General features: G+C 38.8%; 1 protein-coding gene across 1 annotated transcript; it reads right to left on the reverse strand.

Annotated features, from left to right (window-relative positions):
• Positions 1-1,148: 1,148 nt before the first annotated feature.
• Positions 1,149-27,130, reverse strand: uhrf1 (ubiquitin-like with PHD and ring finger domains 1). Its single transcript, XM_062027519.1, has 17 exons — positions 26,976-27,130; positions 19,494-19,656; positions 18,271-18,537; positions 14,353-14,507; positions 13,945-14,160; positions 11,838-11,953; positions 11,559-11,745; positions 10,555-10,678; positions 6,254-6,361; positions 5,986-6,090; positions 5,039-5,145; positions 4,785-4,947; positions 4,551-4,688; positions 4,377-4,476; positions 4,037-4,185; positions 1,705-1,803; positions 1,149-1,609 (listed from the first exon to the last, which is right to left on the reverse strand). The coding sequence occupies exons 2-17, from the start codon at positions 19,644-19,646 to the stop codon at positions 1,463-1,465; spliced, it is 2,334 nt and encodes a 777-aa protein (XP_061883503.1). The 5' UTR covers positions 19,647-19,656; positions 26,976-27,130; the 3' UTR covers positions 1,149-1,462.

Genomic DNA, 27,130 nt, shown 5'->3' on the forward strand with positions numbered 1-27,130 from the left:
CTACTTGTAACGTGCATGTATTTAGCAGATGATTATGCCACGCACGTACACACCGCGCATAGTTTTAGTCGGTGTTCTCTGAAATCCACCAAAAACACTTACATCATACATATTTGATATTCATTGTACTATGTAGCTTGTTTGATTTATTTATATATATATCTCTCTCAGAGAGCTCAAACGATTTGTAAAAGCCAGTACACAAAACAATAGTATTTTATTATTTTATTGAATAACATATTGACAAAATTGCAACATGTGCAAGCAGTTCTAAAACCATACATCAAAAGTAAAACGGACATACAATTTCAGAAAAATATACATTTCCCATTCTGTGTGTGGTGACTATTCACACTGCTGTTTGAAAATGGCAAATTATAAACATAACAAATACAAAAATATCAACCATTCAAGATTCCATTTCAAGAGAACGGTGGTATTTTCCAAAAACAATTTACCGCCTCCTAAATGCAATTTTAGTAGTTTTAAACAAGGTCAGGTCCCTAAAAAGGAGACACTTGACTGAATAGCAATGCATTAATTAAAAAAAAGGGAAAGAACATGTGAGATTTCTAGACTTAACAGTGAGAGAGCATGCTAAATATGGAGTTCTACATGACTCTTTAGACACTTATTCTTTGGAATCAACCTTTTCTACAGATCCAAATCCATTACAGATATACTTAACACATGAGTGCATTGGAAACCTACAAAGTAATTGGTAGAGGGGGGGAATCATTTACAAAACCCACAAGCTTGAAGATACCATACTTATAAAAAAAACTGTTGAAAGTACTGTATTTAGAAAACCAAAACAGATCTGGGTAGATACTTGCATAGATTTCCTATAGTGCAGTTTCAATGACCGAATTATGTAAAAGCAAGTTAGCATGTTTATAGTCTGACAGGGTAGCTGGCAAATGCCGGAATCGGTTTCTGTTAATAGGGCATTAAGAGGGGCACAGAGGAAAAATATATATGTAAAAGAGATGGCTTACAGATTAAAAAAAATAGATTGCACCAAAACTGATTTGCCAAGGCCAACGTCAAATAAAAGCTGCCACAACAAAACGGACTCTCAACTGTGGACAGTTGGGAAGATATCTTAACCACTTCTGGCGGCACAAGTTTAAAAACGGATTAACCTGTCTGACTGCTTTACTCTGCGGGTATTATGAGGTTATTGGAAACAAAAACGGTTAAAACAATAAAAAATAAAAAAAAATCACATTTTAGGGTAACAATGGCGTAATGGTACAAGCAGTAAGAAAGGAAAATTTTCAATTTGTCTTTAACTACACATCAATGAAGAAGCATTGTGGAAAAATGGTTGCAGTAAAGTCCACAAAAACGGTCAATTTATAAATCATAAAAATATATTAAGAAAAACTGATTCTTTATTGCCTCTGACTGAAAATTGCCCTTACACTTTGCATTGCTGAGTCTGAGGAGCTGCTGGTGATCATCGGCCACTGCTGTAACCTGGGAAAAACTGATTTAGGATTTCCTGCAGCGGTTTGTTGACAGTCATGGAGTAGTTTTTGCCCAAGTCGTTTCTGCAGGCCGGGCAGGTGTACACATCTGCTTTGAAGGACCGCTGAAGGCATTCCTGCATTAAAAAGAAAAAAAAAAGTATTTCTATGTTGCACATTGCTTACAGTAAGTCATAATATTTCTAAAAAAGATTAATGGGCCATTTCTTACCTTGCAGACATTGTGTTGGCACTCGGTGGTGACAGGTTTATAGACCACTTCTTGGCAGCAAATGCAGAGGAACACTTCTTCAACCTTGTTCAGGAATCTCTGCAGGCACAAAATCATAATTTTCAATTTCAAAGAAAAAAACTAAATTTCAGCAAACCTTAAAAGGGTTCTTTTTCCCTGTTGATATTGTTTTTTGTGTATTTGGGATCCACACAAGTCCCGAAAATGTGAAATCAAACCATTGAGTCATGGCAGAGATATTTATAAAACCATATTGCCTTCTTCCAAACAAACCCTTTGGTATTGAAGACTTTAGTGACGTATTTTGACATATATGGTAGCGGTTTACCCGAAAAGCTTTGCAGAACTCCACCATTTTTATTCAGTTGTAGTAAATAAGTTCCCTATTTTTTTCCACTATCCTCCCGCTGCGGGGCAAACTGCCTTGTACATGCACGCTAAAATCCTTTACTGCTGCCATTCCTAATAAAAAATAGATAGTTTAGGGGACTCCATATGGAAGTACTAAAAATTACAACATGAATGATAGGGGTGGAGACGCAGTAGAAGGGGGCAAATAAGACCGCCCACAATATGGCACATTCTGAAAAGACGGTCAGAAAGCGGCTTGAAGACAGTCTGTAAAACAAAATCTACGCAAAATGTTGACCAAAGAGCTGCTATTACATGTTATGTAGACCAAAGTAAGTGTTTTAAATGTAGAAAAAAACCCATAATATGACCCCTTTAACTGGTCATGTCAACCATATAAACCATACCATATAAAAACTTTTTCCATCTTATTTTGTTTTCAGAAATTGCAACAACTACCGTACCTTGATGCTTTACACTTCTACACTGTACATCATTTCCGGACTATAAGATGCTACTTATTTCCCCTACACTTTGAACCCTGCACCTTATACAATGCTGCGACTAATTTATGTTTTTTTCCGGGTTCACAAACTTCACATAATTCAGCGAGTTAGGGACTCACCCTCGTTGTGGAGAAAAAACGACAAAATGCCAACGATGCAGCCCCAAGGATGATCGACACATCCATCGAAAAAGGAAACAGCCATGACGGAACGTAAATTCACTACCAGCGGGCCCCAAGAGGCCGGACCGCCACTTAGGCTTGGGTCTATATTCCATATGTCAATTAACAAAACGATAAGTGAAGATGAAGTATGCCTGAAACGGTTACTCTTTTGCATCGGTTGCATCAGCTGCGGGCGTTTGTACTACATGCACATAAACGTAATAATGATAAGCACTACAAAACTCCCGACTGTTAATATTACCATATTATATTAAAATTATCGAAATATCGTGATTGACCAATGCACTTCGAAAAACTTATGGAAGGACTAGCGTTAGCATGCTAGCTAGCTTCAATGCCAACCATAACAAACAACATTAACGTCTTTTCCCCAAAAAGAAACGTCATCTAATCTAATCTTGTATAAACACATTACTGTCTAAACAACTAAGATAATGTATTGAAATTGAACATAAAGGCTGAGCTGTCTTTGCACAAAGTGATGAATATAAATTCCACACTTTCGACTTGAAACAGACATCCATCAGGAAGTGAACTCGCGTGACGTCACACATACCCGAAGTGAAAGGAACTCAAGAAAGAATATCGTGTCTATTTTAGTAATTTAGAAAAAAAATACAACTTGGTTAAAATATTTTAGTGTGTGTGTGTACAAGTAAATAAATAAATGATAAATGGGTTATACTTGTATAGCGCTTTTCTACCTTCAAGGTACTCAAAGCGCTTTGACAGTACTTCCACATTCACCCATTCACACACACAATCACACACTGATGGCGGGAGCTGCCATGCAAGGCGCTAACCAGCAGCCATCAGGAGCAAGGGTGAAGTGTCTTGCCCAAGGACACAACGGACGTGACTAGGATGGTAGAAGGTGGGGATTGAACCCCAGTAACCAGCAACCCTCCGATTGCTGACACGGCCACTCTACCAACTTCGCCACGCCGTCCCCTTTTTACTTTTTGAGCACTTAACAATACCACAATAATGATAACCATGATCATTTTGGTCACAATAACTTTGAGCCATTGTATTTATTGTTTTGGTTGGGTATATTTGAGGGTGCTCCACAGAGACATAAACTTTTATATTGCGTTTGGTAGATTGTTATTCAAGTGCAAAAACAGACTATACGTGAAGTACAAGTTTATTGCATTTGAAAGGGTAGACTTGCAATATTCTTATTTGTATTATTACATCAGTGGTTAATTTGTTAATTTAAAATATCAGCCTTGGGGATAAAAAAACAAACAAACAAAAAATACTCACCGGGCCAAGTGACAGAGACTCCATGGCTTCATTCCACACTTTTTTATTTAGCGTATCATTCTTGATGATTGCCTTCTGTTCTCCAGAAAGCTTGTAAACCTCAACCTTCATTTTCTTGGGACTCTTGGCTGGTGAGCTTTTGCTGGATTCTGAAAGAGATAATAATGAAATTGTACAATTCCTCACAACAGATGTCAAACTGTAAAATGTCTTGATATATTATCATTGCATACCAAAGACCAAAAGATAATTTGAATGTCAAAAGGTTAGTTAGTGGTGTTATTGCAGTCAATGTGATTTTAAACAAAATGCATTTAAGCTACTTAAGCTATGAACTTACCGCTGGTTTGAGACTTTCTCTTCCTCTTTGCCTTGCTGGGTGTCTCCTCCTCTTCCACTTCACTTTTGTTCTCTTGCTCCTTCTGATAGCCCGCAGGATACTGTGAAAAAAGTACATTTAGTAGATACAGCATGAAGCTAAAAGCGTGAAAGTTGAGAGTGAGGGGAATATTACCTGCATGACAAGACCAAGCTTCTTGACGCGTTCTTTGCCATCTCTGGTCCATGGCGCCGGCTCCTCGTCATCACGCTTAAGAAGAAAGCGCCATACCAAAAAGCCAGACTTGCCTTTTTCTGGCCAGTACTTCACTATCTGCAGCAAGGATAAAAAACAAAAAAATTAAATCAGTGCAGCAGATCCTTTGTAAGACATAGGAAATGTTATGAACACTGAAAACACCCCTCTTACCTTGTATATGCCATCATATCGGTTTCCTTCTTCAGGAGAGTATTTACTGTGTTTGCGACCCTTCCAGCTGCGAATCACCCTGACTGGCTTGCCATCCTTCCAGTTCTTTGCCTGGGCACCATTCTTGACATTAACCGGGACATTGCAGTTGATGGCAAGGGCACTGCGGAGCACCAGAGCAAAAATAACGTTCGCAAAACAAATGGTGATAATATTTTGTTTTTTGTTCAATCCTTTTTTTGTCAGCATCCTACCGATTCATGTGGGTGAGCGTCTGGTCACATGATTGCTCAGCAGTCCTTTTGTTCCCAGACAGATCTCGCCCTCCAGAACCAGTGTAAGTGAACTCATTTCCATCATCCTACAATGAAACAACAAAACATCAAGAGGGAATCTATACGGATGTTAAGTTACATGCAAAAGAGGCAGAATGAGTCATTCACATCCACATTAGGAAAGCACAATAAATAAAAAAGCTTTTTTTTTTATTTGCTTTTTTTTTTTTAATACAAACATTTGCAGGTACCGGTTTGGTACTGGTATCAGTTAAAATGTAAACAATACCTATCCCTAATCAGGACATAAGATTTATAGATGTGATGTTAGCGCTATCATAGTAGCCTCTTTGGTTAGGACAAATCTGCAGGTACAGTTTGCCAAATCCACCTTTGTTTGACTCTTTCTTTCCGCCAGGTGTGCATAAAGTACAGTCAAATCTACATTTTAAAACATTTGATATAAATAAGTTATTGTTGGTTTTAAGAAGCAGGAAGTTATTCAACTTGCCACCAAAGAATGTCCATATAAATTACATTTTATTGATCTAACTTTATGTACAATAAACGGGACCAGATCCCAAACGCATCATTCTGATTGGACATTTACTTCAAGCGCGTTACGGCTGGATCCCCCGCACCAAAGGCAACTAAAAGTGAGACAAGATGGCAGCTACAGGCAATTTGGAACTTCCTACAAGGTAGGAGCTATTAATTTGTTCACCCCTACCCACCTACAGAGTTTTTTCTGTTTTGTTTATAAAATCGGATATCGCAGCTTTTTTCTTAATGTTAACAGATTATCGGTGAAGCCATAATTCATAATATTAACCCGATAATTATGCCCCCGGTCGATATAGAAGTGTCATACTTAAAAATAGAAAAGTGTTAAGACTCTAAAATGATCCTTTCTAGATAAAACATACCACATCATCCTCATAGCCTCCTGCCAAGACGAGAGAAAAGGCACCGTCGTTGCTCCTGCCGTGTATCCCAGCTACGTGTGGCCTGTGGACACCAGACTCACTGACCTATAATGAACAAAATATTTCATTTATAGCCACTGAGACAAATAACCACAGACATTTGACAAGTGCAGTAAGGACTGGAAATGTACACTGCTTAATCACAGCATTGTAATTGTAAATTCTTCTTCATGCATGGAAATGATCGACTGAATTCTGCTTTACCAACCTGGACTCTGAACTTCCATAGGGAGCCAACAGGGACCCCAGGGATTGGCCCATAGTGGTTTGATGGTACGATGGTACACTGCTTTGTTCGACCAACACAAGCCATTCCCTGCGCAGAGGATAAAGCCATGAACATTATGTTTAAAGACAAAGATAGTATCTACCTGGCGTGTAGAACACAAAAAATAGCAAGTCATTTAATGATAAAGCTCTAATGTCTTGCAAAATTAGAGTTACATTCAACATTTTGAGAACAATATTTAATTTGTACAGTAGATTCCTGCCTATTTGCGGTTCAGAATTTTTGAGCATGCATATTCATGGATTTGTGATTTTTTTAAAAAACATTTTATTTGTGGGAAAACTCATATAGGCTTTCATTTATGTATGAATTTTTTTAAATCAAAACCCATCTCGCTTATCCCAAGTTGGTAATTTGTAAATATGTGACAATTAGCAGAAAACAGCATAGATGCTCGCAAAATGGTGACGTGTAAGATGACGGCACTTTGTGTGGGAGTGTCAGCACTAGCTTCCAATAGTCAACTTTATTATACACCAGCAATGTTAGACGTGACCAATTTAATAATCTTTAATTATTATTAATTAGTGGTGAGTACCTATACCTTTTGCTAAAAAAAATATTTTAATGAACGTGTGATGCATATTGTGGGGCTTAGAGTGACTAAAATAGAAATTACTATGGGTGTGTCTATTTTAAGCGAGCAAATCTCAGAACATAAACTCTGCAAAAGTCGTGGATCTAGAGTTAGGCGATATCAGAAGGGAAAGAAACAACATTTTTCCCCCCGTCAGTCGACTTCAATATGTATAAATAAAATCTGCTAATAAGTGATATGTGAAGACAAAAGGTTATTTTTGATTTAAATACTCATTTTCTTACAGGGGTTGAACATGACCAATTTACTGAAGAACATGATACAACTTATAACCAATTCAAATAAATAAAGTGGGTGCACATATTTAAACCATAAAAATGTTTTAGTTTAAAGTATGACCAAGCCAATGCTTTCATGTTTTCAAAGAGAACATAGACATCAGCGTTACAGGCATGGCCTTGGATAGCTATTTTGGGTGCCTGTGTGAACTTTGACATGGGTTTGGGAATAAAGGCGGAAGTGGATTATGGACAGCTAAAAACCAGTAGGACTGTCTCAATGCATACTTCTATTAAATGGAGTAGCGGCACACATTTGTTGGCTGCATTTTAGGAGTCTCAGTGACAGCCTTTGCGCAACATGATGCCGTCAGCTGCCAACAAATGTGCAACGCTAAGGCTGCAGACCCCAAATGTGGACGCAGTGTGTGTATCTAGTGGGAGGTGTTGCTGTTTCAAATATTGTCCAGTGCCTGAACCTGCCAGGCATGTGAGCACACTTTGAAAAGAAAAAAAGGAAAACTGATGAAAAACGAGAAAGTTAAACTTTAACTTTCTCGTTTTTCATCAGTTTTCCTTTTTTCAAAGTGTGCTAACACACACACACACACACACACACACACACACACACACACACACACACACACACACACACACACACACACACACACACACACACACACACACACACACACACACACACACACACACACACACACACACACACACACACACACACACACACACACACACACACACACACACACACACACACACACACACACACACACACACACACACACACACACACACACACACACACACACACACACACACACACACACACACACACAGGAGGTTAGGGAGGAGTGAGCCGCAGCGGTGGCAGCGCTCATGAATCATCTTGGTGATTTAACCCCCAATTTTAACCCTTAATGCTGAGTGCCAAGCAGGGAGGTAATGGGTACCATTTTTATAATCTTTGGTAGAGCTGGGCAATATGGCCTTTTATTAATATCTCAATATATTTAGGCCATGTCACGATACACGATATATATCTCGATATTTTGCCTTAGCCTTGAATTAAGTATGATGATTCTATGTGTCTACATTAAAACATTCTTGTTCATACTGCATTAATATATGCTCATTTTAAACTTTCATGCAGAGAGGGAAATCACAACTAAGTCAATTAACCAAAACTGTATTTATTAAACAGCTATTAAGCAGTGGCACAAACATTCATGTCATTTCAAAACAGAAAGTGCAAGATTGACATTTTAAAACAAGCTATGAGTGCACTTTTGTGCATGATGTCACTAAGATGACATATCAAAACACTAAATTAAAGTGCACTTTTTGTACAGTACGCCACTACAATAGCTTAAAACAAATAAAGTGCACTTTTGTGCATGATGTCACACAAGATATATCAAAAACTGTAAAATAAAAATTAGCTCCTTAATAGGAAATCTATTTGTGTATGTCCTTCGCTATGTGGTAGGTTACTGCGGACGTTATCTCCTTCTGTTGTTGCCTAATTTTTGTTGATGTGGAAATGGAAGACGCCAGGCTCAATTGGGTCAGTGCTGGTTGCTGTGGCATTTTGTTGGGTGTGGCACCGGCCGGAGATTTTGACATGCAGAGTTTCAAGCACTCATTCTCTAGCGGGTAAATTTTCAAATTATGCTACAAATTAGTAGTGCTGCTACTTTTTGTAGCAACACTTTTGCAGCCTACTTGACATATTACGGTTGTCTGTTCAACATCTTCCCGCTTGAGCCCAAACCCCCGCCAGACGCGTTTTTTCTTGGGAATTAATTCTTCCTCCATTTGTTACCAGATTCGCATCTTTCTCTCTCTCATATTACCACTCGCACCACCTGCCACAGCTAACGTTACCCATGCTGCTACCTCCCTGCTCAGCGAGGGCGTATGACGTTGCACGTGCGACAGTATGTGGCGTATGTAAGAAGGTGCGCTTGTTTTATGTCTCTGTGAGAAGGAGAGGCAAGAAAAAGTGAGTAAAGCCTGAAGTGTAATGCCCACAGCTAAAAGCAACTGAGTGAGAACGTATACTCAAACACTCACGAAAAAGTCATTTTCTATATCGCACAGAGACAAACCCGCGATATATCGAGTATATTCGATATATCGCCCAGCCCTAGTCTTTGGTATGACTCGGCCCGAGTTTGAACTCACAAACTACCGATCTCAGGGCAGACACTAACCACAAGGCCACTGGGCACAATTTCAAATCGGCAGAAAGTGCTGCTACGCAAGCCCAACATTTTTTTTTTAAATGAAGACTTCATTTCCTGCAATGGAGTGCATTTCTAAACTATATTTTACTTTTAGATTTATTCTCATCTACCAACCTCTTTTGACTTTCTTTTTGACACTACCATGTTGTCCCATGTAATGTACCACAAAATGTTAATTTTTTTTTAGTCTATAATTAAACAATAAAATATTATAATTGAAAATGTAATGTAAAATTCTATAACATGCATGCAGAGAAAAACGTTTACCATTTGGCAACTCTATCCTGTAGCCATGATCTCTCGGGTTATATAATCCCACTGTTGTGACCTGTTTATCTCCGTCACGTCAAAAATATACCTTCTATTTGGCTACTAATAAAATACTCTAGAACTACAACTGGTTCGTAACTAAGTGTTCGGATTGTAATCATCCAAATACGATTAGCAGCAAAGTAGACAGCCGTCAACGTTGTGGCTCGGAGAGTGAAAGGAGGCGACGACAAGCAAACTAGCGAGACGGTTAGCTAACTAGCGAGCTTGTTTCATTGCTCATGAGATCGTCTCGCCGTCCTGCAACTTAAGGCGGCGTTTCGGCAAGAGGAACAGCGATAACCCGGGGCTGAGGCGAGCATTCAACAAATTGTGTTTAGATTGTCTTTTTATTAACATTTCATTAAAAAATCGTGGAAGTGATATTTTGACGCAAAAATTAATGTTTAAAAACACAGATTTCCACGTTTCGCTGACATTTCACATCCCTGAAGTCTGCACGTTGCATGACAAATGTTTGTGAATAACAAATTTAAATGTCAATATAAGAATCTGCCAATGCGTTTACACTGGTCCAAGTTCCTTTATACAACTGGGGCGCTCTAGTGTTTTTAGGAACTCGGTGCAAAAATGTTCAAATCAAAGTTTTGAACCGAACTGGTGTCAGTGATGGATTTGGCCACCAGGCCGCCAGTTGAAAAGCACTGCTGTAAACCGACTCACCGAGCCAACTAAAGAGGTAATTTGTTTTTCTATCGAGGAAACGTTAATTTGCAATATACACCAAGTATAATGTTATCCTTTAATTGCCCAGCCTAAAGTGGATCTACATTTCCTAGAAACAACATGGATTACACATCAATCACTCACCTTGCCCCAGTCCCTCTGGCTTGATGAGCTGGCAGAGGCCATCTTAGCTTTCTTCTTACTTTCTTTCAGCTTCTCTCCAGCAAGCACAACCTCGTTTGTATCACGGCGGCAATTTGGGCAATACCTAGAATAAAGTCATACAGCATGGAGGAAACGTGTTTAAAAGAGACTGGTTTTGTCAAACAACATCCAAAAGTCTGTCACAATAAAAGCCCAAGCAGATTATTTTGCAAGGCTATGTAAATGGAGATGTTTTCTTAATTAGTTATTGGCTAAATGCACGTGAGAATGAGACCCATCAGCCGGATTTTGAAAGTCAAATGTCAGTTTACTGTACAGCAGGGGTTCTTTTTAATCTTGGGCCTAATTTTTCCACAACAGACGGACCTGTGGCCTACTCAAATAATAATACTGAATTAGTAACCTTACTCTTGATTTTAACCGTATTCAATAATTACATTTTAACCTACCTACAGTTTAACACCTTGTCAAATGATATGAAACAAAGTGTTAATCAAAAAGAATATTAGTTAACACATAAACCTTAGGCTTAGGTCAGGCTGATTAGAAAATAAAAATACTAATCAAATATACAGAATAAGAAAGGTCTCATAAATAACAGTCACATTTTTTTATATACATTTATGTTGGGCTAAAAAACTAATTTGATAATATATATGGCTCTGAACTAAACCATCAATAAAATCAAAGTGAAAATTAAAATACAGCTTAACCACTTTAGTCATAATTTTTGCGCTTTAGAAACTATGACTTTAGCTCCGGACTTGTTTGTATGATATTGTCATTACTGCCACAAGTGGTGGAAAAGTGTATTACAACAGAGTAGCACTGCAACCACAGCTGAATAAGATATTTTTTGGAGGGGCCCTTGCGGCCCAATGGTTAAGAAACACTGCTGTACAGGATGTACAATAATGAATAGATTGGAGTGCCTGGATTCATTAATAAAGCATACTGATTTCTTGACAGCTAATTGTACTGACCAGTCCTCGTCATCTGGGATGGTGGTGATGGGTGGGTTCAAGCAGTATGTGTGATAGGCCATGTCGCATTCATCACACAGAAGTTGTTTGTCGGGATCCTGCTTAATGCCACAAATGCTACAGTTACACAAGCGGCAGTTTTTATCGGGATCGTCCTTGCAGCGCTTGCACTCGGGACCATTTATTCCTGGAAGATAGATATTTTGTTATGTAACAATATTTAGAATTAAAAACACAAAAAAGTTACAAGGTTCAAATGGCAACAGAAGTGAGTCTTACTTTTCAAAGGACTCTCAGATCCAGCAGGGGTGTCATTTTTAGAACCAGGCTCCTCTATTTTGTAGATTTCATTCACAAACATAATTCGGCAGTCATTGAGAGAATCACCTGCATCTCTGCAAAGCAGGAAACTAAATTGTAATCTTAAATTGCCAACATTATACTGACATTTTGCAGCACAAAACTTGCTATTTACAAGAAAACGCCTGCAGTTTAAAAAAGGAACCCAATGACGAATTTCATCCTTTTTGACTTAAGTGCTGTTGCAATGTTGGATACTCGTGTTAAAACGTCAAATCATAAGCTTGCATGCAGTTTTGGATGCCTCTGTTCACAGGGTTTTGCAGTCTGGCTATGTCATGATGTCAGGGGTGTGGATGTACTTATTTGGACATTAAGATTACATTTAAAATGCAGGCCAAAGTGGCCCAAATCGTTTTTTTGATCGTATTTTTTCCAGGGGACTGTTTACACTGCAAGGAAAATGTGATTTTTATCAGACTTCAGTGTAAACGCGAATGTGGCCTCAACGTCACTTGTATATACAGTGGGTTCAAGTGAAAACAAAGGAAGGTGACCGGTAGGAAGTCACAGCTACTACTACAAAATAAAATAAGTCGCCACACCTTAAAAATGAGCGTTTTTACATGAAAATGAAGTAATATAATATATAAATGGATGTATATAGTGTAATATATTTGTGAGGGTTCTAATCTTTTAATGACTGTTAAGTAGAGGAAACACGGACATCAGCATAGATCTACGTGAGCTTTATTTTTCAACTCACATGTAAGCAAATGCGCCAAAGCGTCAATTCCAGTCTTTCAACAATCGCTATTTCTTAGGAATCAAAATATATATTCATATATTACATATAGCCTATTATTTGCGCACTATTGACAAGTGATTCACTGAAGATTTGGTCGTCTTAAATAGACTTTGCAGACCGAAACCGGATGTTGTGATGAAATATTCACTTCCGTTGGCGACTGCATCTTTCCCCACGCACACGTGACGTAGCTCGCCCAAAGCTGACGAAAAAGCCACATAAGGGTCGCATTGCATTTAGACTAAAGTCACATTTGAAAAGATCAGATTCCAATCAGATTCAGGACTACCTCCTGGTGTGGCCTGAATCTAAAGCCAAAAGATCAGATTTGAAGCACTTTGGAGTATTTAGACAGAGAAAAGTAAGATAATCTGATGCCAAAAGGTAAGATTTGAAGCACTTTGGAGCATTTAGACAGAGAAAAGTAAGATAAGGTATTATTTCTATATAATCATGCCATGCGCATATAAACACAGACGTGCAACAGGCGGTGACAAATGCTGGTAAAAGCAACTTTTTTTAGTCTGAATTGATCAAGTGTGCAGGTGTACCTGATGTTATGACCAGGTGAATCTATATAATTTTAATGAAGATTATTTTCGACTGTGTCTGGGAAAAGAAAAAAATAGCGGGGACGACTTAATTAAAACTGCGTATATTTTCAAAAGATAAATTATAATACTTGGAGGGTGCGGTGTGGTTTCATTTGTAGGGACGGCGTGGCGAAGTTGGTAGAGTTGCTGTGCCAGCAATTGGAGTGTTGCTGGTTACTGGGGTTCAATTCCCACCTTCTACCGTCCTAGTCACGTCCGTCGTGTCCTTGGGCAAGACACTTCACCCTTTGCCTCTGATGGCTGCTGGTTAGCACCTTGCATGGCAGCTCCCGCCATCAGTGTGTGAATGTGTGTGTGAATGGGTAAATGTGGAAATACTGTCAAAGCGCTTTGAGTACCTTGAAGGTAGAAAAGCGCTATACAAGTATAACCCATTTATCATTTATTTATTAATAATTTGGGAACGCTTCCAGAATCGAATATCTTGCAGACCCAAAAAATGGTTATAAAAGTGACTGTGGGGTAAAATGTACGCACAATTTACACCAAGGCATATCCAATACATTGTATCTAGACCTCAATGAAGTGTTTTATATATATATTCCAGTCATCTTAGGTCCCATTTTAATATATCTATAATATTCCATGCAACATTAGATACAGTATAAGTAACGGTCAATCATTGAGCAGAAAAATTTAGCTTTTCACACAAAATTCAACTTACCCGAGAAGAATTTTGGCATAAATCTCTCGCACAGTGCGTGTCTCCTTCTTCCTCTGGATCTCGGCGTCATACCAGAAGCCACGCTCCGTGGGATCGTCTGTGTTGTAGTTGATCATAACGATCATACCAGGCTCCAACTGCTCCCACTGGAACACGGTGCGGGCCCTTGGGCGAATATCTTTGCCCAGAAACTGAACCACTCCGTTCTCTGGGTAGCTGCATCAGTAAATGTGACACGGGTGTGAGTATTGCAGTAATGTTTGTCATACATGTTTGAATGATGACACCCCACTGAAACACAAAATTGCTCCAACAGGTGACAAGTTGTGGGATATACTCAAAAAAAAAAAAAACATTTGAAAACACCATAGTGAGGATTGCCAAGCATTATAAATAAAGGCGGCTTACTCGTCATATTTAATATGGTACAGTATCTCCTCTTCTGCAGTCTCCCCTTCGGCCACTTCTACTTTAGGGGTCTTGGCGGACTTGGTGACATTCACAATCTGGGCCTCAAACCACGCCCCCATATTCAAGTCTCTTGCATCCACCATTTCATTGATCTTAATGAAGAGGGAAAACAAAAGAAAATAAAGTTTAAAATCGGATTCTTGTTGGGTTAAAGATGGGAAGCCAGACACCCAATAAGATATGAGGCCTGTTCAACCAAATACTAAAAAAACAACCAGTTCTTGCTTACTGTAAATCAAAGACTAACGCGTAGGGTTCTTCTGATCAGGGTTTCATGCTGCCAATTCTGATACAGATCATCCAAGAATAAGATTGATCGATACCCATCACAAGTATTAATATATCTAAGGTGAGTGCTATTGACAGTTAAACAATATCAGCACAATATTTAAACCAGTTTCTTATTCTCATATATTACATACAATTGTTTGAGTAGAACAAAATCAACATCACACAATAATTAAAATAAAAAATGAATATCGTTCTGTGTCAAAATAATTATTACAATATAAACATGTGGGCTCAGATCAGAGGATGTTGTTGTGGTTGGTGAAGCCCTTTGAGGCCAAGAGTTGTGTAAAATGTGATTAAGTAAGTGAATAAATAGGGATTGCTTTAACAGCAACAAAAACATTTTGAGAAAATAAAAACACCATTCTCGTATCAATCATACACTGATACTACCCTTGGTAACGACACCACCGATTTACGGATCAATCTGCCCTGCACTTACGTGTTGTATCTTAACTGCGACAATGCTGACACCATGGCTGGGCAATATGGCTTTTATAGTTTTTTATATTGGTCGATATCCATAATTATTGATATTTTGAATGACCTTTGGAATATATGTACCAGGAGAAAACCATTAAATGTTAACATCTTTATTTCAATAGGAACCTTCCTCTGAATAGAATCCCCTCAGCGATCAAGGCAGAAAGGAAAGGAAATGTGAACACAACCATGGAAAACACTTAATGTAAACAACATTCTAAATTCACAATTAACACTTAACATGTTTAAATGAATGTGCAAAAAATAAGAGATTTGTAAGAAATGCTTAAGTATGACTAAATATTGCAAAGTGTAAAAACAAACAGAGAAACCTGAGAAGAACAATTTTTTGCAGGTTGAGTAAAAGGGAAGTTATGTGGTCTATGTAACATTAAATTTGCTCAGTTATTCTTATAAGTATGGAAAGTAATTTATGTTATGTAGTAATCATTTAAATAATGTAGGACTAAATTATTTTTTTTAAAGTAGCACATTTGTATTATTTATGTTATTATATAGTCCTGTTTGCATACATTCGAATAGGGAACAGACGTGGGTTGAAAAGAAAAGATGAGTGCGGCAAAGGACATTGGTCTGTTTGAAAAAATCTAAAAAACTGCCATACTGTCAAGTTGACTTTTCCTGTTTTATCGACAATTTATTCGCTCTCTGCAGCACTCATTTTTAAATTAATCTTCTCACTCCATGCAGAGAATCAACAGCCAAAATGTGATAGTTAATACTGTTACGCGATTGGCTGCTTAGCGCGTCCCTCACATTGCCCGCTGACCACTTCTTGTTTTGCTAGGTTACCAGGGCACGAGCACCTTTGTTCATGCAACCAATCATGCTTCATTCTTTCCAGTTTCTTCCAACCAGAAAAAAAACATGTATATCGAATGTTTTATCAAAGACATTTTCCATATATCTATTTCATTTCTATCGCGATATAATGAAATCATTTAACGGCTCAGCCTTAGCTGACACTCCAGTTATATTATACTCTTTTGTCTCTTATTGATCTGTGTGTTAATTTAGAATAGGAGAGAAATAGACTATTTATCCCAAAACAGGGAAATTATGTGGTTGCAGTGTTTCACAAAAACAAGTAAAAAAAACATGAAAACAACAGGGAAACATCAAGGAACACAAAGGACATTAAAAAGAGCAGAGCTGATGCCACCATCTGCACTTCTTACATACAGCGTAAAGTAAAACAACAAAAAATTAGCGATAGACATATTGCGCACTTACGATTGCATAAAACATAGGAAAAACAACAAAACAAAAACACAATTTCAACATCCACACACTGTACACCACGGTGGCCTCTGCAGTGCTCCACGCCATTGTCTGTTGGGGCAAGGGGGGGCCGCACAGCCAGAGACAGGAACAGGCCCAACAATGCAACCAAGAGACTCGACTCGTCCTAAGCTACCCAGTAGCCCCCAGCCAATGTCAGGTCTGATAATTTCCTGTTGACTGCCAACTTTCTGCTTTAACATGGTTTCATCTAGACTTCTTAAAAAGTTTAATAAGCACTTATTTATTGTGTAATTTCAAGCTAGTTTATTAGCTAGCTTAGCTATTGGCTTGTCTGCTCCCGGTATGTAACACGTTTAGCCCGGTCATCTAGTGATGACGATAAAATGCAGTTTATTTGCCATCATGGAGAGGATTATTATTAAATTAGGGGAGCAGCTCCACACTGCGTATGGAGACACATGATTAGCTGCTAGCCGCTTGTCAGCTGGGGGACTAAAAATAAATGTCAGCCAAAGGGGATCGGCATCAAAAGGCTAAACAGCAATGTCCGATCACATACTTTTACATGAAAATTGTCCGAAAGCAATAATCGGTGGATAATCGATTGGCACGTCCCCAGAAACAAATGTTTTCAGAAAGGGAGCATCGTGGTTCTGAGGAATAGAACATAATGTGCACCGTATCAGTTCTACACATTTCAGAAATGCAAGTTTGAGCACTGATGCTCAGCCATTGCATAAGACAAACCATGGCGGTCGCAACATGTCGTCGATGAAATTCACATTTTTATTCAGTTGATTGACAGCTAAAAGGTGAATGATTCAGCAGGTGTGCTGCAGGTTAACTTATGTTTTGTTTCTTACTGTGAAACAATTCACTGAAGCCAATACGAAAAGCAAAAGTCACATTTCACCCCTGTGGACGCAGTGTTTTTGTATGAAATATCATTTATAAAATGAAGCTGCCAGTCTGCCAGAGAATAAGAAGAGATAGCAAGAGAGACCAGGGTTGCCAAAAAAGTGAATGGGTTGCTATATTTTGCATGTACTCAAATTAGGGCTGCAATGATTAATCAGTTTTAAAAAAATTCCAATTTACATTCTGTTGCTTTGATTAATCGTTTAGATGAGTGTTACTTATAAAAATGTATCAAATACGGAACCGCGGGGAGTGCTCGGAACTTTAAGTACGTGGACATAGTTTCCACGCAGCCTTTCCAAGAGCATACATGCAATGCGGTGGTACAGTGATCTGTGTGGTGGCAAACAGGTGGATATTTTGAATTTTTGATCCTTATTAATGCACACGTGTTAAAAGTGTAATTTCAATATTGACAATGTGCATTTATTAGGAAAAAAAGATGGAAGGTTTTGGCAAGCAACTATTTCCCCTAAAATACACATTAAGGCTATAGTGTTTTATTACAATACTTGATTATCGGACACACTAATCGATTGATTACTAAAATAATCAATAGCCAATTATGTTGCTTTTACCTGGTCTTATCGGTGACTACCATAAGCATGTATTACTTTTCTGAAAAATAAAGTTTCTGTATTTATAAACTTATGGTTTTTTTTGCTTTTAATTATTTTTTTGCTCACCCCCATGGCTAATTAACTACATTTGAAGTTGAGGTCATCGACACCCCCCAGGACTGTAAATACATTGCAGTCCTGAAACAACACGGTTACTTTAATTATATAGCAGAGGAATAAAAGTCTCAATACTCAAATATTGTTCAGGGCAATACACAACTACGTTTTCAAAAATATGTGTACAAAACCAACAGGATACCATCAAACTTAAAAATACCTTGTAATGTCCGAAGCCAGGATCAGTCAGCTCTGTTGTGTTTGTTTGGGCAGAAGTACCGGCGGCCTGAACCTCTGTCTCACCATGAGTTGAGTTCTTGTCAGACTCACTCTGGGTTGAGCCACAGCCAGAGTCCGAGTCCGAGAGCTCAGCTTCTTTGTCCTTGTTTTTGGCAGCTTCAGCAGGGGGCGCATTCTGTCTAATAAGCAACTGCACGATGTCATTAAGGCCCACGTTATAGTCGAATATGGTGTGTCCGTCCTCCATCTGTCAGAGAAAAGAAATAAGAACAGAATAATACTGTGCTCACAATAAACATGTTAAAGACTTTCAAAGCATTTATCATCAAAACATTTACTGTGTTTTCTGGACTATAAGCAGCTACTTTTTTACTATGCTTTGAACCCTGCGGTTTATAAAATGGTGCAGTTTATGGATCTTTCTTCGCTACAGGCCATAATGATTTGTATTCAACAAATAGTTTAGTGTTATTATTTTTGCTATGGCGCCATCTTTTAGACGAGGTTGATCACTGCAGGTGCCGCGGGTTGTAAACGTACCACGGGTTTCGTTCCTTGAACGGGGAAAAAAAACATCTATAGCATTTCTGCTCGTATGGATTCTTCGTTTACCACTCCAAACAATGTCTGTAAATTTTACAATATAACAAACAATTCATACTTACTAAACCGTCCCGTGTGTATCAGTAGGACTGTTTTTATGCATATGTGTATGTGCTATCGTAATGTAATCAAGCTAGTGTCGTTAGCATTAGCTAATATGCCATAACGTTTACAAGTGCCTATAGTATTATTAACTTACAATGGCATTCTTTGTGTATTGTCTCAGTTACGTAAGTTGACGAAAACGTCACCGTGGAGTTATAAAGCCTGTTGAGCTGATTGGAAAGCTAGCTTCTACAGCTAGTGGGTCTATGACGATGACTTCTGTTTTGTTTGACCAGCCGTTTTACTGCCGTGTGACAGGCACCGTTTGGAAACAATTAGGGTATGTAAATAAACATATACAAAATCTTTCATACTGGTATATACAGTATCTGCAGCTTATAGTCCGGTGCGGTTAATATATGTAAACCTTCATTTATTTTTAAAATTTGGTGGGTGCGGCTCAAATACTGGTGCGCTCTATAGCCTGGAAAAAACAATAATTAAAATATTATTTCATCTTTTTTTTTTTTAAAAAAAAAAGGTATTTGGATTTACCTGCTTGCCGCGGTAGAACAGCCTCTGCTTCTCAGGCTCCACTTTGAAGAGCTCCGAGATCTTCAGTCGCAGCTCGTCCACCTTGGTGAGCTTGGATAACGCGTCCACCTGGTGGGTTTCTTTCCCATCCATTGTACGCACCTGAATCCACATTGCAGCTGCCCTGTGATGAGATTACCTCCAGGTTAACTCATATACATGCTGTAATGTCCTGTATGTTCACATGCACTAAAAAAACAAGCTTTTATTCTGCCACATCTATGTGGCAGAATAAAAGCCCATATATGGGCTCAGATGTCAACCTCAAATACCAAATCTGCCCACCCACCCCACCATTTTCCTTACATAAGGATTACAAACATCACTGGTAAAACAGGATTTCGGCTACATTATTTAGACTAATGTACATGATATTAAAACACATTAGCGTAGTATGCCCTAGTATTTATTAAAAACAAGGCAGGGGTTTCATTTAGCAGGTATATTGTAACATTACACAGTTTGAACTAGGGCTCGGCGATATATCGATATATCGCGGGTTTGTCTGTGCGATATAGAAAATGACTACCGGTATATCGTGATATTCGAGTATACGTTCTCACGCAGTTGCTTTTAGCTGCGTGGCATTAAACTGCATGCGTTTCTCACTCTCTCCTGTCTTTCCTTCTCACAGAGACTTAAACAAGGGGACCTTCTTACATACATCACATAATGTCACGTGACCAACGTCACACGCTCCCGCGAAGCAGACAGGCAGCGACATGGTAACGTTAGCTGTGATGCTAACAGCTAACGGTGTGGTTTGAGTGGTAACACGAGAGAAAAAATGTGCGAATCTGGCAACAAATGGAGGAATAATTAATTCCCAAGAAAAACAGCACGGGCTCCATCGTCTGACGGTGGTTTGGCTTCAAGCGGGAATATGTCTTTACATGTCAACATCTCCGTTCGGTGCCACGCCAACTAAATGCCGAAGCAACTATTTCCACATCAACACCGTAGGACATATACTATTTGATATGCAGCTCATTTTTATGTGACACTTATTGAAATATCTTGTGTGCCATCATGCACAAAAGTGCACTTATAGCTTGTTTTAAAATGCCTCTGACAATCTTGCACTTTCTGTTTTGGAAATGACATGAATGTTTGTGCTATTGCTTAATAACTGTTTAATAAATACAGTTTTGCTAAATTGACTTAGTTGTGTTTTCCCTCTCTGCATGAAAGTTTAAAATGAGCATATATTAATGCAGTATGAACGAGAATATTTTAATGTAGACACATAGAATCATCATACTGCTGTGATTATATGTATCAAGTGTTCATTCAAGGCTAAGGCAAAATATCGAGATATATATTTTGTATCGCGATATGGCCTAAAAATATTGATATATCAAAAAAAAAAAGGCCATATCGCCCAGCCCTAGATTAAACAGTAACACTGTTTCAATAAAACTCTTATATTACAATATTTACTTAGGTGATTCTTTGGCAACCACTAGACAGAGCCCAGGTACCACTACTAGGGCTGGGCGATATTCTGAGTTTGTAAGATATATTGATATATTTTTAAACGAGATATGAATTAAGAAAATATTGTTATGTCGATATAATCTATTTCACGTTAAAATGACCAAACGCCGCTTATTTGTTGTGTTCCTTGTTCTATTTTTTATCTGAGTTTGATACATTTTGTATTATTTGCACAGCTATGTTATTTATTTTACAGAGAAAGAATATTTTTCTATTTTATTTATGTTATGTAATTCTGTACTACTTAAACATTTTATTTTCTTTGCTGTTAATACCCATCTTTACTAACTGGGTTAATAAAAGTGCCACTGACTGTTTACAGTACAGTTGTCATTCACTTCAATTTCACTGAATATCTTTATATGTATTCTTTCACCAAAAAACATAGAGATATATATCGAATTTAAGTAAAAATATATCGAGATATACTTTTTCGTCCATATCGCCCAGGCCTAACCCCTGCAGTTTGAGAATCACTGCCGTATGGGATTGAAATCCTCCCTTATTTTGCTGATGTACACTTAAAATTGCTGTGTCCATTTTTAGTTTGGCCCTTAGGGACAAAAAGTTTGCACAACCCTGCACTAGATGGAGCCCACCTACCACAGTTTGAGAATCAGTGTTCGTGTATTTCAGGGGTGGGCAATTAATTTTTACCGGGGGCCGCATGAGCAACCCGAGCACTGCTGGAGGGCCACATCGACAATATTTCAATTAAATTTTGCTCAATATTATTTTTGATATATACCGTAAGATAAATAATAATAATAATAATAATTAATAATAATAGTAATACTTCAACATAGTGTATGTAACAGCATTCCATGACTAATATAAATAAATTAACATTAATAATAAATGACAGTAAAATAAGCACACGTATGACTGAGGAGTCATAGTGTAACTTTGTGTGATGTTTGAGTTGTCCGACTTTTTGTGTGGCCATAAACGCACCAGTGGTTTAGTGCTATGCGTGTTGGTGACAGATGACAAGTTGGTTTTGGCCTGGTTTGTACGGCAGAAAATGACTAGTTTTTCGAGATAGAAGTGTTTTACTTATGTTTTTGGTGTGGTTATGGCCGAATATAAACAGTTTTGCTCAATAAAGTGATCGATATAATTCCTGGCCTCGAAGCATCTCGATAGACGTTACAATAATTGAACGGTGTTCAATTGAACGGTGTTGACGAACACCGTTAGGGCCGCTTGTTGTCACTGTCACTCAAAGTTGCATTGCAAAATTACATAGAATAAATATGTTTATTTTGTTTAGAATTCAGATGGGATTTGATTTGGTGCGCGGCATATATTTGCTGCGCGCAGCAGACGCTTGAGCAGTGCGCAATTGCGCAGGCACGCACCTTAGAGGGAACGTTGCATGGCAGTCCATGTCTTGTTGGAAACACGCCATTCTTCATCAACTTTTCTCTTTTTAGCGTCTCTGGTGTAAACCGTGCATCACTTGTCGCTGCATGTGCACCTTCACTCGCAGGTTACACACTGACACACGCCCATAAATAATAATTTTCAAAATAAAAGCAGCACAGTTGTATTGCGCGCACGACATAGATGTTTTTTCAACTTTATTTTGTAATTAATGATTGCAGCTGTTCACATTCACTCACAATCACGCACACGCATACGTCCACACGGAAGTAATACAAATAACGATTTTCAAAACAAAAGCAGCACCGTTGTATTGCACACTCGACATAGATACTTTTTAAAATTTATTTTGTAATTTATAATTGGCCTCACGCGGGCCGGACAGGGACGCACAAAGGGCCGGATGCGGCCCGCGGGCCGCAGAATGCCCAGGTCTGGTGTATTTGTACTACGCCCAACAGAGGTAAACAAAGAGCAACATCCATACAGAGAAATAGATCAAAACCAAAAACACAATACAACAATAACAAAATGGGGGTTGTTTGTGTTTTTGGAATTTGTACCATTTTTTTTTTGCATCGCTGCATGCATGAATGTTTTTGTTTTTTTCTCTATGCTTTTTAACCTGTAAAGCACTTTGGTCCAATTTAAAAATGGTTGTAAATGTGCTATATAAATAAAGTTGCCTTGCCAGGGTTCGTACACCATTTCCATGGCCAAATTTAAGCAATTTTGAAGGACTTTCAAGATCAATTTTCCAGTTTTTCCAGTACCCTTCAAAAGGCGAAAACCAGTGTGAATCAATCCATAGCCTTGTTGTTTGAAGTCACCAAATGCTGTCTGTAGGAAAAATACGGAAAATCTGCTAAAACCTAAGCCTAACATTGAACCAGCGGTTAACATTAACTGAATGGGGCAAAGAAAATGAAGCAGTGTTTCTGTAGACTATTCAATGTCATTGGTGTTTGCAAACGTGTCTCCATTTGTGTTGTTTTTCACATTTCTTGTTCTTTTTCTTACTTACAGCACTCAATGACATCGAACAGCACGGATTGATTCACAGCGTATTTGTGCTTGTAAACTGCATAATGTGATATAGATACATGCACCCTCAAAATTTAAATTTCTCTCATTTATTAACAAAACTGTTCCACATTAATGTAAGGATAATACATGAAAGAAAAATATTTTGTTTGTTTCACAACACCTCAGTCACCTTTCATTAAGCATATCTAGCCTTATAACTGTGGCTATGATAAGAAGTTAACAAAAAGACAAAAGTTAACTTTTTTTGCTTTCACCGAGGTAGCCAGACAAGTTAAGTCGACAATGAAAATAATAGAGCAAGAAATGCATACAACCATGTTGTGTAAAAACTACAAAATCATTCATGTTAACTCAGCTCTAAGTTGTGAACAAGGTTACAAATTATACCTTACATGACCTTCACAGTACAAACAAGTCCAATAACGGACTAATAATTTCCATCCAGTGTTCATTAAAACGATAACCTCCCGGCATGATGGATCGATGCACCACTGTCCTCTTGTGGGCGACACAGAGCTCAGGCATGACAACAACCTAATGTAAGGGCTTGTGCAAAGCCAACAGATCAAGCGCGTAGCTTTCATTTTCAAGGAAACTTATTTTATAATTTGCCTATTGAGTCAGACTGCCGAGAAATATGATGAACATTTCCAAGCACTTCACCCAAAATTCAAGCATTTTTCAAACCTTGAAAACTAGAGATGTCCGTGCCGATACTATCGGCCGATAAATGGTTTACAATGTAATATCGGAAATTATCGGTTTCAAAAAGTAAAATGTATCACTTTTTAAAACGCCGCTGTACGGAGCGGTACATATCCGGTAAAACACGGACTTAGGGAGAAGTACAGAGCAGTTGCGTCTCCCAGTCAGCAGCCCCTCCCCTCTCCCCACACACAATACAAGAGTTGACGACTGCTGCATGAGAGGTTTACTGGCGACGCTTGATGACATCATCAAACCGCCGCGAGCGGAGCATAACAACAAGAGTGTGTTGTTGCCGGTGCTGTAGCTGTGGCTAACAAGCGAGCGAGCTCGGTGACTGACTAACGACACCATGTCTATGGTTTGGGATTATTTTAAAGTGTGTCTAATGGCTAAAAAACTGGCAATTTGCAATGACTGCAAAAAGTTGGTTATGCGAGGAGGAACCAAGACGTCTTCCTTTAATACGAGCAATTAGATCTCCCACCTCTTCAAGAATCATAAGGAGATACTCGATGAATACAAGCGGAAGATGGATGAAAAGCAAACAGCGAAAAAAAGTAGTACCACACAGTTGTTGCTTAAAGACTCCGCAGAGAAAAAAACAAAATGCAACAAAAACCACCCCAAAGCGAAAGCCCACCCAATATGGCAAAAGCTACGGTGGAGTTTGTTGTGGATAGTCTGCCCTGCATGGCGCACACTTACAGCTTGCAGTGAGCGGAGATGCCCTGTCTCAACGCAGCATTTCAGAAGCTCTGACTGACTGCTAGGCCACTTCAAGCACTCACCACTAGCTTGCAGCACATTTTTGTTACTCATACGAACATGTTACAGCAGGGCAGATTGAGCCCAGTTTATAATTTCCTGTTTTACAGTATACCAGGCAGTCTTGCACTAAAGGAGGACTATGTTATTGTGTACTTTATTACTCTAGTATACTCTGGACTGAAGCTGTGTGCCTTCATTGTTTTTGTAGCTGTTGTTTTGAGGCATGTTTAAAAGAATAAAAAATAATAATGCACTTTGTGAAAGCCAAAGTATAGTATTTCCCATAGTTGTAGTGGGTATCAGAATTATCTCAGGGAGAGCATGTCCCAAATTCCAAGCTGCTGTTTTGAGGCATGTTAAAAAAAATAATGCACTTTGTGACTTCAATAATAGATATGGCAGTGCCATGTTTTTCCATAACTGGAGTTGAAGTTGTTCTCTTATTCCCAGTCCACAAGCATCCTCATTCACAACACGTTCTCTTAGATTTCCATGTTATGATACATGTTCACATTATTTATTGACTGTATCTAAAAAAGATAAAAAAGATATTTTTATTTAAATGAAGATATGGTAAATGGCTCGTACTTGTATAGCGCTTTTCTACCTTTTTAAGGAACTCAAAGCGCTTTGACACTATTTTCCACATTCACCCATTCACACACACACATTCACACACTGATGGCGGGAGCTGCCATGCACGGCGCTAATCAGTCCCATCAGGAGCAAGGGTGAAGTGTCTTGCTCAAGGACACAACGGACGTGACTAGGATGGTAGAAGGTGGGGATTGAACCAGTAACCCTCAGATTGCTGGCACAGCCACTCTCCCAACTTCGCCACGCCGTCCCGTTATGAAATAATCCTAAATGAAATACAATAAATAGGTTTATATTATTGTATATACTGGGTCATAAAATCAGTGTCAGTCGAGTCGGCCCATAGGTTGCCTGTAGGGATTTTTAATGTCCAGCAGATGTCAGTATTTAGTGACACAGTATCAATAGTTTTGCAATGTGTCGAAACGCTTCATGACGCCTCATCAACCCATCACTAGTATCGGTTGATATCGGAATCGGTAATTAAGAGTTGGACAATATCTGCAAAAAAGCCATTATCGGACATCTCTATTGAAAACACAACATTAAAATCCAGGCATTTTCAAGGTTTTTAAGCACCTGTATGAACCCTGTGCATGACAAAATGGACAATTCGGCACTTTGTGGGAAAAGATTGCATATTAATTGGATTTTAAAGGAATGCTGATGCCTTTCCTCATACTCAGACATGCTGCAGCTCGAGCACTGACTGGACATTGTATTGGTGATGCTGTGAGGGGGGGGGCGCTCGTCATTTGTGAACAGCAGAAAGGGAGGGAAGAAGCTCATTTAAATACAGTGCGGGAAAACTGTCACAGGCCACGCCCAGTTCTTTTAAAACCAAGCACATCCGGACGCGAGGGAGCGCTAGCAAACAATATGACCGTGGAACATGCCCAAATATTCCCTTTCTGAGCTGATTAAAACAACAATAAAGTCATCGATTGTGCTCATAAGAGCACCACGGGGCGTCCCGACGCCTGCAAAGTGCTGTGTGGCGTGCATTTACGCGTTGATCGAAAAACACCAACTCAAGAGGACAAAATACAGGAAAAACAACAACATTAGAATGTGTTGTGTTTATCGTTTGGGGGGGGGGGGTGACGCACATGGGATTAAAAAAGGACGATTAGTTTCACTTTAAAGCGGCGAAGCCTGCTGCAGGAAATGTAACGTATTCTTCACAGTCACACAAGGGAGCTAAGCAAGGTTCACCTCGGACTTATTACCAGAATTAACCGTAAAACACACAAAAAAATGGTGAAGTTTAAGTCGGTTTGCTCTCCGGTAGATAGTAAAATAACACTTGGAAAACTTTTGAGTGTGTCCGCCTCGGTGAGTCTTTGTGGTAAGCACGCGAGAAACGAGGCATGCTAACTATGCTAGGCACTGGCTGTAAACACCAGGAATTAAATCAAATAATATAAACAAAGACTGTACCTGTTTGTTCGTCCACGCAAGAAAAAACGGAAATTAACGGAGTTGTTCGTTTAACTACCGGTAACTTCTCCACAGTCCAGCTCCGATGCCTGTTGGCTTCTTTTCAATGAGTAATTCTTCAAGACTTCGGGTATCCCGCCCAATTTTCCAACCCC

This window comes from Entelurus aequoreus, linkage group LG19 (genome assembly GCF_033978785.1).
Source record: "Entelurus aequoreus isolate RoL-2023_Sb linkage group LG19, RoL_Eaeq_v1.1, whole genome shotgun sequence".
Lineage (NCBI taxonomy): Eukaryota > Metazoa > Chordata > Actinopteri > Syngnathiformes > Syngnathidae > Entelurus > Entelurus aequoreus.

Coding starts and splice junctions, on each gene's coding strand:
- uhrf1 (XM_062027519.1), bottom strand. CDS start 19,646: ATGTGGATTCAGGTGCGTACAATGGATGGGAAAGAAACCCACCAGGTG. Junction 11,746..11,837: donor ATCTGAGAGTCCTTTGAAAA/GTAAGACTCACT, acceptor TCTATCTTCCAG/GAATAAATGGTCCCGAGTGC. Junction 4,477..4,550: donor AGCTTGGTCTTGTCATGCAG/GTAATATTCCCC, acceptor CTTTTTTCACAG/TATCCTGCGGGCTATCAGAA.